At 40.9% G+C, this 17142-nt stretch overlaps 2 protein-coding genes across 6 annotated transcripts in view; one reads left to right on the top strand and one right to left on the bottom strand.

Moving 5' to 3' along the window:
* Positions 1-15750, top strand: part of LOC129717478 (uncharacterized) — a 125208-nt gene extending 109458 nt beyond the window's left edge. For 3 of the 5 annotated variants that reach the window (XM_055667392.1, XM_055667389.1, XM_055667391.1), the window contains 3 exons: positions 14390-14440; positions 14506-14625; positions 14692-15749. In XM_055667392.1, the coding sequence (XP_055523367.1) occupies positions 14390-14440; positions 14506-14625; positions 14692-14981 (461 nt within the window). In that variant the 3' untranslated portion in view covers positions 14982-15749. Of the gene's footprint in view, positions 1-14389; positions 14441-14505; positions 14626-14691 lie in introns of all 5 variants that reach the window. The other 2 variants (XM_055667388.1, XM_055667393.1) reach the window with 2 other exon arrangements.
* Positions 15751-15855: 105 nt separating this feature from the next.
* On the bottom strand, positions 15856-17142 carry LOC129717479 (uncharacterized). The gene is made up of 3 exons (XM_055667394.1): positions 16764-17142; positions 16000-16704; positions 15856-15937 (listed from the first exon to the last, which is right to left on the bottom strand). The coding sequence occupies exons 1-3, from the start codon at positions 17028-17030 to the stop codon at positions 15875-15877; spliced, it is 1035 nt and encodes a 344-aa protein (XP_055523369.1). The 5' UTR covers positions 17031-17142; the 3' UTR covers positions 15856-15874.

Raw genomic sequence — 17142 nt, 5'->3', positions numbered from 1 at the left:
TACCACCGAGGGGCGAGACAGCTTTAATCTGAGTTACTCTTATGCTTGGAATAACTCTAATTTACTCAATATTACTCCGAAATTTCCAGATGATTCACATCTTTGATTACCTTGAAAGCAAGAAATATATATGAACGGTGGGACCGAGCAACATTCATGTGTATATTTGCGGTAGGAAAAAAGTTTAAGGATGGATATTCAGAGACACGAGAGTTACTCAGATTTGCTCTTTATTTTTCAGTTTTCCTCAGAAAACCTCAAATTTACTCACTGTCTTACCCCTCGAATACCACTCAATATGGATATTTCCGTAATCATGTTGATGCACAAAAGCGTTCAAACGACCTCAGAGATGACCGTGTTAATTTCCGTCCACGGATTCAGCTTAGCGGTGATGAAATCGAGGTAATTGACAAGTGCGTGCACGTAGGCTAACTGGTGATTACCAAGAACGACGTTAGCAGAGAAATTCGTCAAGGTCCTATGGTAGGAAATCGTGCCTTTTTTGGACTCCGGAGGACGCATTGCTCGAATAATATTCGCCGCGGCACGAAGTTGACTATTTACAAAACTTCCATCATACTGTAGCTCTCTAAGGCCACGAAGCTTGGCCCATGTTCGTGGACAATGAAAGCGCACTTGCTTTTTGTACGGAAGAAGTGCAGATGGAAGATGGCAGAGGCCACGAATGCAATTATATTCCATACCAAGCATTCTCGAATCGCGACTAGTTGCCTGATTATGAAAAAAATAATTGTTGAGCGACTCGTCGCATACTACGATGGATGTACGTCAATCGGTTGTAGAAACAGTGAAAAATATCGCTGTTTCTACAACAAATTGACGTTGGTAACATAACTTCAGTTAATTGAACTTTTTGTACAAATCATACGTTCGGCAATGTTTTGTGATTATACTAATGCATTATGTACGGATCAGATTGTTAAAGTTCGTCCTAACAGTTATTATACAAACGTTTTTGGAAAAAGCTTCGTACTGAAAATTTTACTCACTGTCGCATACGTCAGTCTGCAAGATTACGGCAGCATAGGGGTGGTGGTTGTTGCTTTTCCTTCACGAAATTCAAAAAACAACACTCAAAATTGCGCAATTTTTTTTACGCGGATTCTGGAATCTACGTTTTTTTTACGCGGATTCCTAGTTGCTAGTAGCTAGGGGTACCTGGGGTAAGCACAGTTGAGGCAAGATGCACCCCTTCTGATTTACAATGGAGAAGCGTTTCAATAACAAAATAATTATTATAAATATTTGAATTTATGTTTTCTATAGTCACCCTGTTAAATTGGCAGCACTACAATGTCAGAAAATGTAATTATATACTAAAAACTGTTCTCGTAGCATACGGTCTAATTTTATGCCCAGCTGAATTAAGTGTTTTTAGCCCTTCATTGTTGTTTTTCACTAGCAAATAGTTATTGTATCGAATATATGTCGAGCAACATATTTCCGATGAAATATCTGTAAGTTTCAATGCAACCAGAAACGTTCTGTTGTTCCGTTTGGGCACAGAACGGAAGGTCAACTTCAGGTATATGATCAAACAGAAAGTGCACACAAAGAGGACTGAAAAATCACGAATGAATTTTCTTTGCCCTCAGCAATTTATATTTGTCGTGTACATTTATGCCACTGCGACAGTGGTATAAAGTGGCATAATTTATTCGTTGTTTTGAATTGACGGTTAATTCAACAGTTTAACCTGTTTAATTCGAACTTTTACGTGCAATGCGAAAACGTTGTGCGAAAACAGCAAAGTTTCACATTTGTGCAATTTTTTATATTCGAAAATCTATAATGTGGCATAGTGGAAGTAAGTAAAAGTATCAACACAAGCTATCTGATGTCCCGTACATGTTGGTTTGGAACACGAACCACAATCAATGCTATTTAAAACCGGGTGTTCGAAACTGTTAATGATGCAATTACATATTGCGAAGGTCTTCCTCTCACGATTGTATCATGTGTTAGCGACAGTTATTTATAAAAATTAGTTTGAAACTTTATCGTTGTCATAAAGCAAATATGAGGTGTTTTTTTTTTGACGTAGGACTACGTCTAACCGCACTATACCGAGATACATTCCGCGAAAACTAAAACCAAGATGTAACGACGGAATGAAAGATTTCAAACGGTTATACTGATGTAACCACATGATGGACCACAATAATCGATATGTCGTTGGATTGATAAAATGATGGACAATTTTGTGATTCTTCAATTTTCATTATCACTTCATTGTTAAACAGTGAAAATTGAATAATAGTTTCAAGGTCGAATTTTCACCAACAATGTACCAATCATATGCGAGCACGCCTAGCACAGACTTCATGAATAGACACCAACTGCCTGCAGTGATATCCTGTATAGCAGTGGCAAAAAAAATTTGACAGAATCTCCCCGTCCCAATAGGTTAACTTATGTTAGCTTCCATCAGCCTAGACTAAATTGATGTCTTGAAGGTAAAGCTTTTTCGGAAAGTTCGTAACCACCTCCACTACCAGACAGTTTTACGTTCTGCTGTTAACAAATATGTTAATGTTAATAAAACTGATGTCTTGAAGGAGAATATGATGGCACAGGCAACAGTACTGCACCAAGTAATGTATGAACAGAGCGCTGGTTACTCGTCGTCTATCAGTGCAGGAAAACTTGATATTCATTTTTGTGCAGTCAAGCCAAGTGAAAACTACATTGCCACTGTTGACGCACAGTGGGGCGTGGAACACAATCGAATTGCCGTTTGAATTGTCTTCTTCTTCTTCTTGTTTCGTATAGCAGCAAATATCAGAAATCAATATGATTTTTCGGATGTCGCAAAATAGGCTGCGCCGCCGGGGACAACAAAATGCGTTGTTTATTTTTTGACTCTACACTCTGCCTTTTTTTAGATTTATTTAAATTACTAAATATAAGGTATTTAAAAGACAATAGAAAACCAAAATGCTCCGTACAGATCTTTGAATAGGTAGTTAAACGAGCTGTACTGATGATTATATTTTACTAGCTAAATGAATTTAGTCCAATATGACAATACTAGTTGCATCACGCAGCGGCGGTTTAGAGAAAAACCAAATTCATTTCATCTTGATATTAGAGTTCCGATGTAGTGTTTGTATTTTTCAATTGAAATTTTTTTGAATTAGCATTTGCAAGAAAATATTACTTTCCATAACCTTACTTGTAATTGAACAACGCTATGCAAATTAATTAATTGCTGAGGCTAATGTTGTGCAGCACTCTAGCCCAGTTTATTTTCGAAGATAACGGACATATAACTTTCAAATATGGTATCTTCGTTGTTCTTTGGTATCTTGAAACTGATCAAATTTTTTTCTGATTGATTCTGTATACTGATAAAATGTTTAATTTGACCTGAATTGAATGTTAACATGTTCATAAAATTCTATGTCAATTTCAAATTTTCTGTGAATATACATTTTCTACTAAAACTGTGAATCGTTATCGATATTTTTTCCACGAGCTTGTAATTACAGGAAAAAAATTTATGTGACATCTTTGCCGCTTTGTGATCGGTGAGTGAGCCAACTTCAACAAGACAAATAGATATAGAAGGAAGTTTTATTTCTACTAAATCGTACTCAATTAAATAGTTTATAGAAGGTTGCCTTTTCGCGCATTAAAGAAAATTCGCTGTATTAGAATGAAAGGTATTCATCAATGGTCCAGAAACCAAATTTAGGGGAAAATCAAGTATCCAACTTTTTTATTTTTGTAGATAGAAAACCTTGTTTTACAATTTTATAGCTCCAATAATTTTAAGTAACTTTGTAAAATAAAGTTTTTTTTTCTAAAACATTGCTATAGAGCTCTAGACCCAAATTTTCTCCTAAATTTGGTTTCTGGACCATTGTGAATGTTAAAGAGAATATTTTTTCTTCTAAGATAGAGTGCTGCAAAGAAATAATCAAAATACAGACCCCGTTCGATTTTGGCAACACCTCAGAATTTTGTCTGTTGCCAAAATCGAACCATGCCAATAATGAACGGTTTTTTTCATGACTTTTTTGACTTTTTAAATGGTCAAAGACGACCTTAACAGTAGAAATGGCCACCGGAACCAAAACACCTTCCTTTTGGAAGATGTTGAGCTTAAATTGACTAAAATAAATCAATCAAACTACAAAAGTAAAACGTGCTCAAATCAAACATAGCTTCAAAATAAAATTAAAAAATTATTGTAGTCCTACGTCAACTATGCGGCCGTGTCTTGGTTACCACCCTCCTACTATTTTTGTTTTTGTTTAAAGGAAGTGCTACTTCGTGTTGTAAGAAGATGTTGTACAGATAAATTTTGTTTGGCAAATATCTAGATATTTTATAATTTTTTTTTGTTCACACAACATTTATTTGACACGGGGCAAAATACAAATTAATGTTTTACGGAGCCAATTAAGTCTAATGCCTTATGGTCTAAAATATCTTATAAGCTAAAGGCAACTTTTTTATGCTCGCTGCCGACTACGAGCTGAAATTTTATAATATTGAATCAATACCTTAGTCGACCATGAAATTTTCAAACAGGTTTCATCCTGTTATTCCATTATATCATATGTTTTATAGATCACCCGAGATCCAAACTCTGAAGGTATATCGGTTCTGGACTCATTGATGCTAGATACATCCGATGGAATAAAAATAAGGAGGATGAAATTAGATAAACTTGGATAAGCTTCTGGAGCAACGGATAATGTGGTTGTACGAACGGATAATTTGGTTGTAGCATATTAATTTTGCGAACGATATTTCGATATTAACTATTCACGGATTTCTGGTGTTTATATATCAGCTAGAAGAGTGTAATTTTCTGAACAAACGTGATTTTATATCATTGTCCTTCAATTTTTCAATGAAGAATAAAAATCGCATACATGACAGTTGGTACATGGGCGAACTGTTATTTTAGCGATTTTGAGCAGATTTCGAACTGTTTTAAATCGGAATTTTAAAACCGAAAGATAACGATAGAAAATTAATGAAAATCATGATTTTATGTGATAGAATATTTTTAAAAATCATGATTTTATTTGAATGTGTGAATGAACCGGTTCTTTGAAAAGAGCGAAAGAATGAACGGCTCACGAAAAAGAGCCACGGTTTTTTGAGCGCACCAGAACTGATGGATTCGCGCGAACCCGAAGTTTACCGAGAAAATACGAACTGTCAACGCTCGTGAATCATTGTGAACCATGAGCGGTTCATAAGAGTCTGTTCGGAACGGTGAGTGAGCGGTTCAGAGCCGCTTTTGCAAAAGAGCCGTTCCGCACACCCCTATGTGAAGTCTTGCTCTTCGGCCCAAATAACACAGTTATACATTTTGCCAAAGCCAGTCGACATGTTGAGCAGGAGTGCGAATGAAATAGCTTGTCCCCGGGTCATTTCACACCTCCCGATTTACTGGTCTCATTTCGAAAAATTCACACGAAAAAAGCAGGTTTCTTCACACGGAGTTCTATTCCACAAAATCAATATGCGTCGAGGCGAAACTAATTTAGAACACTTCTATATTAAATTGAATTAAGTCTTAGAATGATCTTTCACATTATGTGGATGTAACCAATATCTTCTTTTCAATGGTAGTACAAAGGATTTAGCAAATAGCATATGCAATCTCTCTGGTGCAGATTCTAAAGCACAGCAAAGCCTTGCTACTGCATTCTAAATCGGAACCCGACATTCTGTTATACACCGACTTCGCATCCAACTGTTTGAGTGTACAGGACAATTGCGGGGCTAGCACTACGATCCTACTGACAGTGTCAGTCTGACACTCTCTCTTCTCTCTTCTCTCTGAGCCGAGACTCGAACCTACGACAACTGGCTTGGTAGGCTAGCATCGTACCTCGAGACCATCTGGGACGGTTCGAGATCGCAGATTCAATAAGCATTCGAATCCTAATCACTTTTCGTGACGGACGGAATTTAAATATTGCTTCCATCCCCGTACCTTTCAGTAGTAAAAATTTGCAAATTTCCAGATCGATTATATTATTCGTACTCATACGTCAAAAGTGTAATATAAAACATCTTTCAAATGCTTGTGATAACCAGTATTGCTGGGAAACTTGAGAAAATTTAAAAGTAATAATATAGAATAAACACATAACCGCATTAAAAGAGTGCACCTGTAGTGTTTTCGCTTGGCATATTTATACCAGTGTGTATGACAGATGTCAATAAAAGAAGTATAAATTCTATTTATTTTCCGTGTTAAATGCGTTCTTTCCACCACAAGAGAGCGCTGCAAAATTCACTGAGCACTCAGCAGTTTTCAAATCACAGATGACCTTCCGTTCTGTGGTTTGGGGCATAACGCTTCCCGTAGCTCGGGGCAAAAGGATCGTTTGTAAACATTTTTTTTGCTTACATTTCATCTCGTTTCCAGCAATGTCCGGAAGTCCAATCGGCGGTCCTGGACCGTTGAACAGCTACGAATGATGCTAGAGGCAATCAAAAACGGTGTTTCCAAAACCCATGCCGCTCGAGCGTATGGAATTCCGAAGAAAACTATTTTGCCATTATTTACTAGATGACAAAATGAGCCGTACTGCCCCAATATTGTGGTGCATTCTGCCCCGTTTATGGGGTGCATTTTACCTCATTTGCATGGTGCTTTATGCTCCTTCGTTGCGGTGCATTTTACCCCAGCAAGGGCGCATTTTCCCTCGATTTGCGACTTTTATAGATTTTTACACTCACTTAAAACAATGCATTTCGTGTTATGCATTTCGTATAATGTTTTAGCATCTGATGCGAGTTGGAATGAATGAATAGAGGAGTTTTCATGTTTCGATCAGTATATAACATTGGTTCTATCTCTCAGCTTTGACAAGAATATACTCTGCTTTCGTTAACTGGTGCGTTTTACCCCAGAAACCCAGGAACTTTCAATTTTTTTCTGCTGATTCGTGGGTTAGGGTATAGCTGCCTTTGATGGACCACTTAGTAGCGTAGCTGCAAATTTTTAAAGAAGAAGTGTAAATATCTAAACTGAATTAAGTATTTCATTATTTGTAAACATGAAGTAACATGTTTATCATCTTTTCTGCATGAAAAACAACAAGATAATAACGTATGAGGAAAAAAATCCGAACAAACTTCAATTCCAAATTAAAATCTTGCGCAACTTATTTTCCTATACTTGTTTGTTTATTCATGTAATGTAACTTATTTACAAACCTCATAGGAAACACTCAGCTCCACATCGCGTTGATTTCCTGATCCTCTGGGGTACTTGCTTTATAGCTTTCTGAATTCCGGATGTTTCAATGGTTTTGAGCTCCTTCTTGATTTTGCTATCAAACTATCGACGTTTTTTGCTCTGTAACCTTTATGTTAGACCATCCGCTTCAAATTTGCTCAGAAAGTTTCAATAGATTGCAGCTGTGGCACATTTTGAGAACTGTATCCTTTCGGAATAAACCCGATATTGCCTTGCGCAAATCCGCTAAAGTTGCATTAGCATAGTTTGACAATGCAAGGTCTGGCCAAACACTACTTTGTCATTTTTATGGTACTTATATTTTGAGTTTCAAACCCATTTCATGCAGATAATTGTTCACCGTTTTTGAATCAATCGGGTATTTATTGCCCAGCTCACGATATGATTATGCCGACCGACCAGGCGTTTCCGCCCTCAACTTCGCTCGAACTTTGCTCTCTTGCAAAGTGCATTTTCGTCCGAAACCAGATTTTCTTTTGAAGGTATTTCCATTCTCGAAGAGTTGGTCAATAATGTATATAAATGTTTTTTTCTATATCCAGAATCTTTGGAATAGTGGAACCTTCACTTTTAGATTTTTTTTTTATTTCGCTCACAAAAATTACAAATCAATTTACGACGATCTTCTTCCAACCACGCCTTTTTCCCAACTAAGCGTCACTTGACAAAATCGACTAGTCGTGTTACCAGTTATATAAAAGTGGCTCTTCATTTTGTGAAAAAGGATCGATTCGTGCAGCACTTCGAAATCGTAGACCCATTCGAAAGTTGTTCGGATTTTTTTCCTCACACGTTACCTCTATTTTCTTATAATAAAAGAAATAAATCATCGCTTCAGTTGCCATTAATGGGCCATCGTTTCCTTATTTGGACCACAACAGTTTCCTAATTTGGGCCAGGTCTAAATAATATATCCGAGCAGTAGATCCTATTGCGGACACTTCATTTAAGTACCACATCTACTATAGCGGCGGCGTGAAAGCAGAAAGAGGAGTCGGTTTCGTGCTAATTGGAAAACAGATGAAGCGTGTTGGATAGATGGAGGCCGATCAGTGACCGTATATGCGTGTTGAGAATCAAGGGCGAATTCTTCAACTACAGCCTAATAAATGTGTACGCACCGACCAACGAGAAACCCGATGACGAAAAGGAGGAGTTCTATGAGCTCCTGGAAAAGACATACAATGAGTGCCCAGGACACGATATAAAGATTGTCATCGGAGATGCAAATGCACAGGTCGGGCAGGAAGACTTCTTCCGCCCCGTAACTGATAGGGAAAGGTTCCACTCTACTACGAACGACAATGGCCTGAGGCTTGTTAATTTCGCTGCAGCTAGGGGGATGGCCCGAATGGAGAGCTTTGCTCTCAAATTGACCACGTTCTGACGGCACTTTTCAGACGTTACAGACGTGAGGTCGTTCAGAGGACCGAACGTTGACTCGGATCACTATCTCGTAGTAGCCAAAATCCGCGCCCGGCTGTCCAACGTGCTGAAATCCAAGGAAACGAGGAGGATGCAGAAAGTTGATGAACGGATTGAGAAAAGAGTTGAAGGAACCTGAATGAACAGTGGAGGCACATCCACAGTTCGATCAGCACTACAGCGCGAGAAGTGTTCGGTACAACTGCGGCAGCTGCGCCCAATGAGTGGTTTGACGCTGAGTGCCAGCGAGTGACGGAAGAGAAGAACCGCGCCAGGGGTCCAATGTTGGCCACGGCTGTGACTCGTCAGAGCATGGGTAGATATCGAGATGCAAGAGCCGCTGAAAAGAGACTCCATCGCCGGAAGAAACGACAGCATTGGGAGCGTATTCTTGCGGAGGCGGAAGGTTGCTTCTCCAGGCACGATGCGAGGAGCTTGTACGAGAAGATCAACGGAATCAGGAATCGAAACGTGTCAGTGAAGTCAGTGATATGAGTGAAAATGAATGATACGAGTACGAAAAAGATCAGACATCTCTCCGCCTATGCGAATTTGTTACTACCAGGTAGTAAAGCAATTTTCAATAACACACTTCCGCATTCTCACTAAAATTCTGTCAAATCTCTTTCTTTTTTTTTTGTGACGTCACCGTGCAATGATCTATACACATAGACTCTGCTCTCGGTCTTTCTCTTCAGCATTCTTTGTAGCTTCTTATCGCTGAGGATCGTCGGCCGTCCGGAACAGGACATTCTTTCGATTTTCTGATTGTTGTTCAATAGTGCCAAGATGTTGTAGATGACGGAACGGGCGTACCCGGCGTCCACAAACTCCCACACGATATCTGTTTCCGATGCGGCGGGGTACGGTTCTTTGAACGCGCACACTTCTGAACGGAGTAGCTTCACTGTTTTCGCCATTACGGTTAGAGTTCGATTGATAAAACTTTCAATTTTTTTCTGCTGATTCGTGGGTTACTATGATTCATCCTGCATGGGTGTTTTCGTCAGTGCGTGTGAAACCAGTGCCGCCTTCAGACGGTCTTCAGTTGAACCTCTAAAAAGCTTCAATCAATACTTAAAAAATGTTTATAAAAATTCATAGTGATTTTTTCGAAGTCCGTCTGAAAATAATTTGGGCACTAGAGGGTGAAGAATCGGCAGATTTTGTCCATTTTTAGTAAGTAGCATGAACAAAAATCTTTCTCGATAATTTGAATATTTATCATCTCCGCCGTATCACTGGTTCCAGACTTTGCTAAAAAGTCGGCTAGCTTGTTACCAAAAATCGACTGGAAGCTTACACTACGGTTTTCTGTTTTTTTTCCAGGATTCCGTTCTGTTCCGCATTGACTATTATGTTTTATTCATAAGAACACTGTACGAAACTGTTCATGAATTGTTGTCCCTTTGTTCTCAGCTCGTCCTCATTCCTTCCCGTTATGATTGCCACAAAATCGTCCGCATATAGGACCAAAGCGACTCCATCTTGTTCGATCTCGTGAAGACCCGATGTATCTACATTAAATAGTGTGGGAAACAGTACATCTCCATGTGGTAGTCTATCACTGATGAATTTGTGCAGAATTTCCACAATCCAGCTGACTATTTCGTTCGACATAATAATTCCTTCTGGGTATGGGTTTGTTTCATGTTCCCAATTTGTTTTTTTCTCAGACATTTCTTAGCTTTTACCACAAAATACTTGAATTTAATCGTTTTGACTTGTCAGCCTCGGACTCTGTTTTCCTTTTCTCTTAGCAAAAACTTGGGCTTTACATTTAGTTGCGATTTTTTATCCTTATAAATAATTGGTCATCGAAGAATCGTGATGATTGTGACAGAAATTTCATTAATACTTCCTCAACGTCTAGCACTTAGCAGCACCAATCTTGTTGATTAATGGTGCCCAACAGTGATAAAAACCTTTATTCTGCTTATGAGCAACTAAATCTTTTTTTTTTGTGCAATTAGACTACTGCGTCCATTATTTAGAACTATTGTAGTATATCCCCCTTACTATACGTGCTATATAGGATACCCAGTCACCCACTATTGATCGAGTGATGACCGGTTGCCTCGGCACGCTCCCAGTCAGGTATAATGTGCCTAATAAAGCCTTGTTGAGAAATTTGATTCTGCTCATGTATAATGCACCACAGCTGCATAGCAGATGTTCTGAGGTTTCACTTTCTATGCTACAAAAGCGACAAGTATCGTCTTGAACCCGACCAATGTTCTTTAGATGATACTTACTCGGACAGTGCCCGGTTATTAGTCCTGTGTAGATGCAGAGCGCCCACTTATTGAGCTCTAATGGCTTTTTTGTAATTTTTGCGTTTGGCGTTATTACCCTTTTTGACTGGTGACATCCTCCGACAGCCATCCAGTTGGATGTCACCCGTTGTTCTTCCCAGTATTTAAGTTCCATTTTTATTGTACAGTTTGAAATGCCACAAAAGGGTTCTGGACCAATGAATTGAGAGGTGGAACCTTGTTTGGCCAGTTCGTCTGCTTTTTCATTGCCTTCAATTCCGCAGTGCCCTGGAACCCAGTACAGATTGACAGAGTTCGTACGACACAGGCTCCGCAGAGAGAGAACGCACTCCCAGACAATTTTTGACGTGCATTTGGAGGCACATAAAGCCTTCAGCGCCGCTTGACTATCAGAGAAAATGCAATATTCGCATGTTTGTAATTTCTCCTTAAGCAAACGTTAGCACATTCGAATATAGCGTAAATCTCTGCTTGGAATACTGTTGGCCATTCACCCATAGCCACCGATATCCGAACTCCAGGACCGAAGATTCCCGGACCCGTTTTTGAACCGATTTTTGAGCCGTCCGTAGAGAATACCGTTGGCCATTGACGAACCATATGAGCCCCGCACTCCCAATCGGAACGTGATGTTTCATGCACCTCGCAGTTATTCATAGGTTTCATCCAGTCTCTGTTCATACTCATCACTGGCCCTCTTTTGAAGTGTTGCAATATACTCAGATGGCCAAAAAGGTGACCCGGTAAGGCATTTTTCAGACGTTTGAGCCGGAGAGCACTCCTTTCCGCTTCTAGTTGCACAAATTCGTGCAATGGCAGCAGGTGAAGGATTGCGTCCAACGCTTTCGATGGGGTGCTGCGCATTGCTCCCGTTATAGCAATACACGCAAGTCTCTGCAGTTTCGCTAGCTTTGCTCTCGTTATTGCCTGTTTTGTTTTGGGCCACCAAACTAAGGAAGCGTAGGTTATTTTCGGGAGCATAATAGACTTGTAGATCTATCTCATCATTTTTGGTTTTAGTCCCCACTTTTTACCAACCGTTTTAGAACATAACCAGAAAGCACTGACCGCTTTGCTTTAACACCATCTAGGTGCGCGTTCCAGGTAAGCTTCGCATCAAGGATTAATCCTAAAAATTTAACCCTTTCGCTCAATTGGATAATACTTTCCTCAAGCCTAAGTGGCTTTAGGTTAAGTCTTCTCCTTTTAGTGAAAGGAACTACTACAACTTTGGAAGGGTTTATGTTTAAACCTTCTTTTATGCACCATAAATGGGTTACGTTTAGGGCATGTTGCATTCTTTCCGAGACTATGTTGTCAAACTTTCCCCTTACCACAATGACAATGCCATCTGCAAAGCCTACAACTTCAAAACCTTTATCTTCTAAGCTTTTGAGAAGGTCATCCACCACTAAAGACCATAACAGCGGCGAGAGTACCCTTCCTTGAGGGCATCTTTTCGTAGCTCTTACAGTTATGGATGAGCTCCCCAGCTCCGAAGAGATTTCTTTTTGTGCAAGCATAGTGTGAAGCCAGTTGACTGTGCAACTAAATCCTACTTATTTTACCTTATTTGTCGAGAAATATTGAGATACAGCCTAATGAACAAAATTCCTGCAATGAACTCTGTTCCTGTATGCGTTTCTCTGATCCCGCGGGCATCCAATACTTGCTAGGTCTTGCTCCACTTAGTCTAACCATCTTGCTCTCCACTGAGCTCTCAAACTCTCTTTCCATCGAACGCCAGTTTAGCAGAGTAGGGGTCCGGCATTCGTGCGTATCTGTCCGGTATTGATCACCTTCGAGATACCGGGATCAGTTGCTCACGCTCGTGATTCATCATCCGACGCCACACACCGTCCTTCTGCATTTCGCCGAAAATGGTTCCGTCGTTGAAAACTCTGAGTGCTCGCAAATCCAATAGTAGGCACGCCTTCCGTAGATATCCGAATCTCACGACTGATATCATTGTCTGAAGTTACCAGTGAGCCAAGGTAGACGAATTCGTCGACTACCGCCAGCCAGCACGTACTTCGTTTTGGACGTTTTAACCTTCAGCCCATCCTTCTCTGTCTCGCATTTTAAGTCTGGTGTACTGTTCTGTCACTGCCTTAAATGTTCTGTCGGCAATGTCTACGTCATCGATACTGCATACAACACCTTCTAGCGCACTGTTGAACAGTAGGCAAGAGAGACCAAATGAGTCTGATAATCTACCGAAATCCTCACATAGCTTCGCAGGAGAGCCGTTCTCGTCCATGATCACCCATAGCTTTTCCGGTCTATTGTTTTGGCCTTAAAATCGATAAATAAATGGAGTGTAGAGACTGTCCTCACGGCACTTTTGAAGGATCTGCCGCAAAGTAAAAATCTGAGCCGTTGTTGATTGGCCGTCTACGAAGCCAGCCTGATAACTTCCCAAAATCCAATCACTAGTGATGATAGACGTTGGAAGATGATTTGGGAAAGCACATTGTAGGCGAAAGTCAGCATGCACGATAGCACGATAGTTCTCCCAGTCCAGTTTGGCATATAATCCCATCCTTCAACTCGTCCGGAATCTGTTAGGTATTCCAAAGCTTAATAATCAGTCGATGCAGACACTCGGCCTACTTATCCAGGCCCTCTTCGATAAGCTCCGCTCTGACACGATTTTTTGTTCTGATGGCTGATGATGGCATCCTAAACTTTGTCTTTCATTGAGAATGGCACGTCTCCGTTGTCTGCTGCATCGACGATGTCATTGTCCGAGTCGACCCCCTATTAATATTCTGTCTGATTTGGTGACCTCCAGGTGTACCGATGTGAGCGTTGTAATTCTCGATGATGATCTTGCCATCATGTGCTGAACAGTGGTCATATACGCGCTTCAGTTGCGCGTTGAATTCATCCTTATCATTATTGGTGCCTCCGAGGCGGAAGCTGTGCACAACAATCGCCTGGGCCGATTATTCTAGTTTGAATTATTTTGTTTTCGTTCGTTGCTAGGTTGTTTTTCCTGGTGTGGGCACGCAAGGCCAGCATTCACTCCACTATCTCGCGTATACAGACAGACTCAATGAGTTTCTTTTTTTTTGTATTTGATACAGCTTTTTTTGCATAGCTCACTCGTACGCGACCTTGAAAGCCATAATTTTCAAGTATTTGGTATAGATTCCAATTTTTATAGGTTATACAACGTACGGTCTAGCAGAAATATTAAGTTCTCGTTTCTGTCGTTTATACTATGATTATGAACATAATGTCTCCACTATTTTGGGGAGCATCTTTGGAATTACTTCTCCCCTTTAAGTCTCAAAACAGATTATCAATCTGTGATTTGATTAACTGTTCCCTTAAAGCGCGTATTTCTCGAAAAACATTGAAAAATAAAACAAGAGAAAAAATCAGTTCAACACCTAACAACAAAAATCTCAATTCATTTCAGTTTACGGACCACCACCTCGACCACTGCCCCCACCACCACCCCCACTACCAGGTAGAAACATACTGCTCAATCGATTCTACTTGTTTCTTTAATCACAACCGTCTTTATTCTCGCAGTTTATGGACCACCATCGTACTCGCCGCCAGCTCCAGTCTACGATGCTCCACCTCCTCCACCACCAGTGTATAGCGCACCACCTCAAGCGCCTATCTTCCAGTTTTCTCCACCGGCGCCAGGTATTATCCACTCTACCTTACTACGATTTCAGCAAACAGAAAAGTTTCCTTCCTTCTATTTTACAGTTTATGGCCCACCAGCGCCCGTTCCCTTCCCCCAGTATGGACCTCCACCTCCAGCGCCAGCCCCGCAGTACGGACCCCCGCCTCAAGTACAAAGCTATAGCTCCGGATCTGCGCTATCGGTCGTTCAAGCGCCCCGCGTCGAATATCTCCCCCCGGAGCAGATCCAGCAGTTGCCCCTGCAGGACACCAACGTTAACTTCAGCGGACTGAGCTCGAGTGCGGTCGCATCGGGTAGCGTAACCGGCTCGGAGGGCTACCACTACGGCATAGGACACGGTTCCGGGCACTGAGAGCGGCCCGTTTCCGCGTGCCCCCTCTTGGACGACGCCTATTATTCCGTACCTTTCTCGCGTCCTGCGACTTTCGAGTAGAGGAACACTCACTCACACACGTAGCTAGGATTGTGCAATACCAAAAAGCAAGTTTTACTATAAGCAACTGACCTCTCCCAAACTCCTTCCATACCCTACTACTACGCGAATCGATAGGTTTCCACTCTTAGGATGTACGATATCCGCTGAGAATAGTGTCGAACCACTTGCTAGTCACATTCCGGATTACCAGCTGTCTTCTTTACCCAAATACTCACCACAACCACCGTCTCCGAATGCACCAGAGATTAGGAATTCTTCTCCCGACAAGTTCAAAACCAACACACTTTAGCACTAGATCTAAGGACAGATACACGACGTAAACAAACACTGCCGCTCCGGGTGTCGACGTCGAGAAGATTGCTCAACTTGCAGCGTTCAAAAAACACAGAAACAGAGTTAAAATTAGAAAGAAAGAAAAACCTCAGAAACAAAACGTACACTGCTATTGAATTAATTTATGTGCTTGTAAATTAATGTAAGGACGTTCGTAATAGCAGGTCTCTCTGTCGAGTGAAAATAATTCGGCAAGTAAAAACAGTGTAACAGAGGAAGTAGCTTAACGCAGGTCTGTTTTTTTTTTCACTGTTAAGCAACTCGGTTCACAACCTCTGAATGCCATATTTAAGAAAAAAAAGAAAATTTGTATCTTTATCGAAAAAAATGTAAAAATCGTTGAATAAATAAAATATGAAACAAAACTAACTCTACTCACATTCGCCTACGGATCTAGTTGAGAACTCTTGTTTTTTGCTTAGCTAGTAGAACGTGATATTCATTCAATTTAAACTCATTTAAACGTTTAAATTCTCTCATTCGTCATCAATATCATCCTCAATCGACGGTATCATATCTAGATCAATTAATTCGATGATCTGAAAAATGAATTCAACAAAAATTAATCATTCAACCGCGAACTGCATTCCACTCCTCCTACCAGCAGAAAATCCTCCTTGTCAGCAATCTCCTGCGGTGACGATTTGTTGCTCCGGCTGCTCACGACATTCCTGGCGGTCCGTAACCACTGCAGGTACGCTTTCCTCTGCTCGACCGGAAAGCGGAAAAACTCCGCGAAGCAGCAGTGCTGCTCGTCCACGTCCCGCCGACTGTCGGTGCTGTGCCTCAGCAGGACAGCATTCTGGTAGACGGAAAGCAGCTTCAGCAGAAGAAAAAATCGTCGCGTGTTCAGTTTGTGCCGTAGGTCGTCAATTTTAACTTGCTGCAGTTGAATTAACACCGTCTCGAAATTGTGCAGTCGGTACATCTGCGGAGGAGGTGGGTCTGCTCCACCGTCCCAATTAGCCGTGTATCGGCGTAAGCCAGCGAACATCAACGCTATCGATACGTAGTAGAGCAACTTGTGATTCAGGACAACCAATTTTTTGATCACGTGAATCAGATTCATTCCGTCCAGCGGAATGTCCTCGAACAGACTCCTGGCGAGGATATGAATTTTTAGCGGATCGAACTCGAACTCTTCGGTGTTTAAGCTGGAAATGGCGCGAATGACTCGGTTTGTCTCGAAAGCGATTCCCGGTGGTACGTTCTTTAAAAGACTCGAAGCACACGCAAATTTCAACAACCACATATATTGCTCAAGGGTCCGAAATTCCTCCAGTCGACTGATGATCAATGATATAATCTAAAGAATATCAATTTTTGAAAACAATACAAGTTCGGAATTTGACTAAGGACACATACCTCACGTAAAATCGAGCCCCGTTCGAACGACACATCCGAGTCGCTTCTGTTGGTTTCCCGCGGTCTGTCGAATGCGAAGAATCGTTTCAGGATTGGCTGCAAACTGTTAGTAAACTCTTTCGACCCGCAGGATGCGGCACAGAGCCGAGCGAACTTTTTGTCCGTAACGAGCTCCGGTACTTGATTGATTTGCCGGCTACCTACGTTCGTCGCCATTTGGTCTGCAAGAGTTTTCAGCCCGTCAACCATTGCAACATTAATGTCCATTTTTAACTATTACCGGAAGTTAAACAAATCGCGATTTAGTGAAAGACGAAATTATTCTAATTCGTTACGATTGCGCCGTTGTTTAATTCGAAACCTATAAAGATAAACAAAA

Source organism: Wyeomyia smithii, chromosome 1, assembly GCF_029784165.1.
Source record: "Wyeomyia smithii strain HCP4-BCI-WySm-NY-G18 chromosome 1, ASM2978416v1, whole genome shotgun sequence".
NCBI classification, from domain to species: domain Eukaryota; kingdom Metazoa; phylum Arthropoda; class Insecta; order Diptera; family Culicidae; genus Wyeomyia; species Wyeomyia smithii.
This window is presented reverse-complemented; position numbering and strand designations above follow the sequence as displayed.

Coding starts and splice junctions, on each gene's coding strand:
- LOC129717479 (XM_055667394.1), bottom strand. CDS start 17,030: ATGGACATTAATGTTGCAATGGTTGACGGGCTGAAAACTCTTGCAGAC. Junction 16,705..16,763: donor GGGGCTCGATTTTACGTGAG/GTATGTGTCCTT, acceptor GATATTCTTTAG/ATTATATCATTGATCATCAG. Junction 15,938..15,999: donor ACAAGGAGGATTTTCTGCTG/GTAGGAGGAGTG, acceptor TTCATTTTTCAG/ATCATCGAATTAATTGATCT.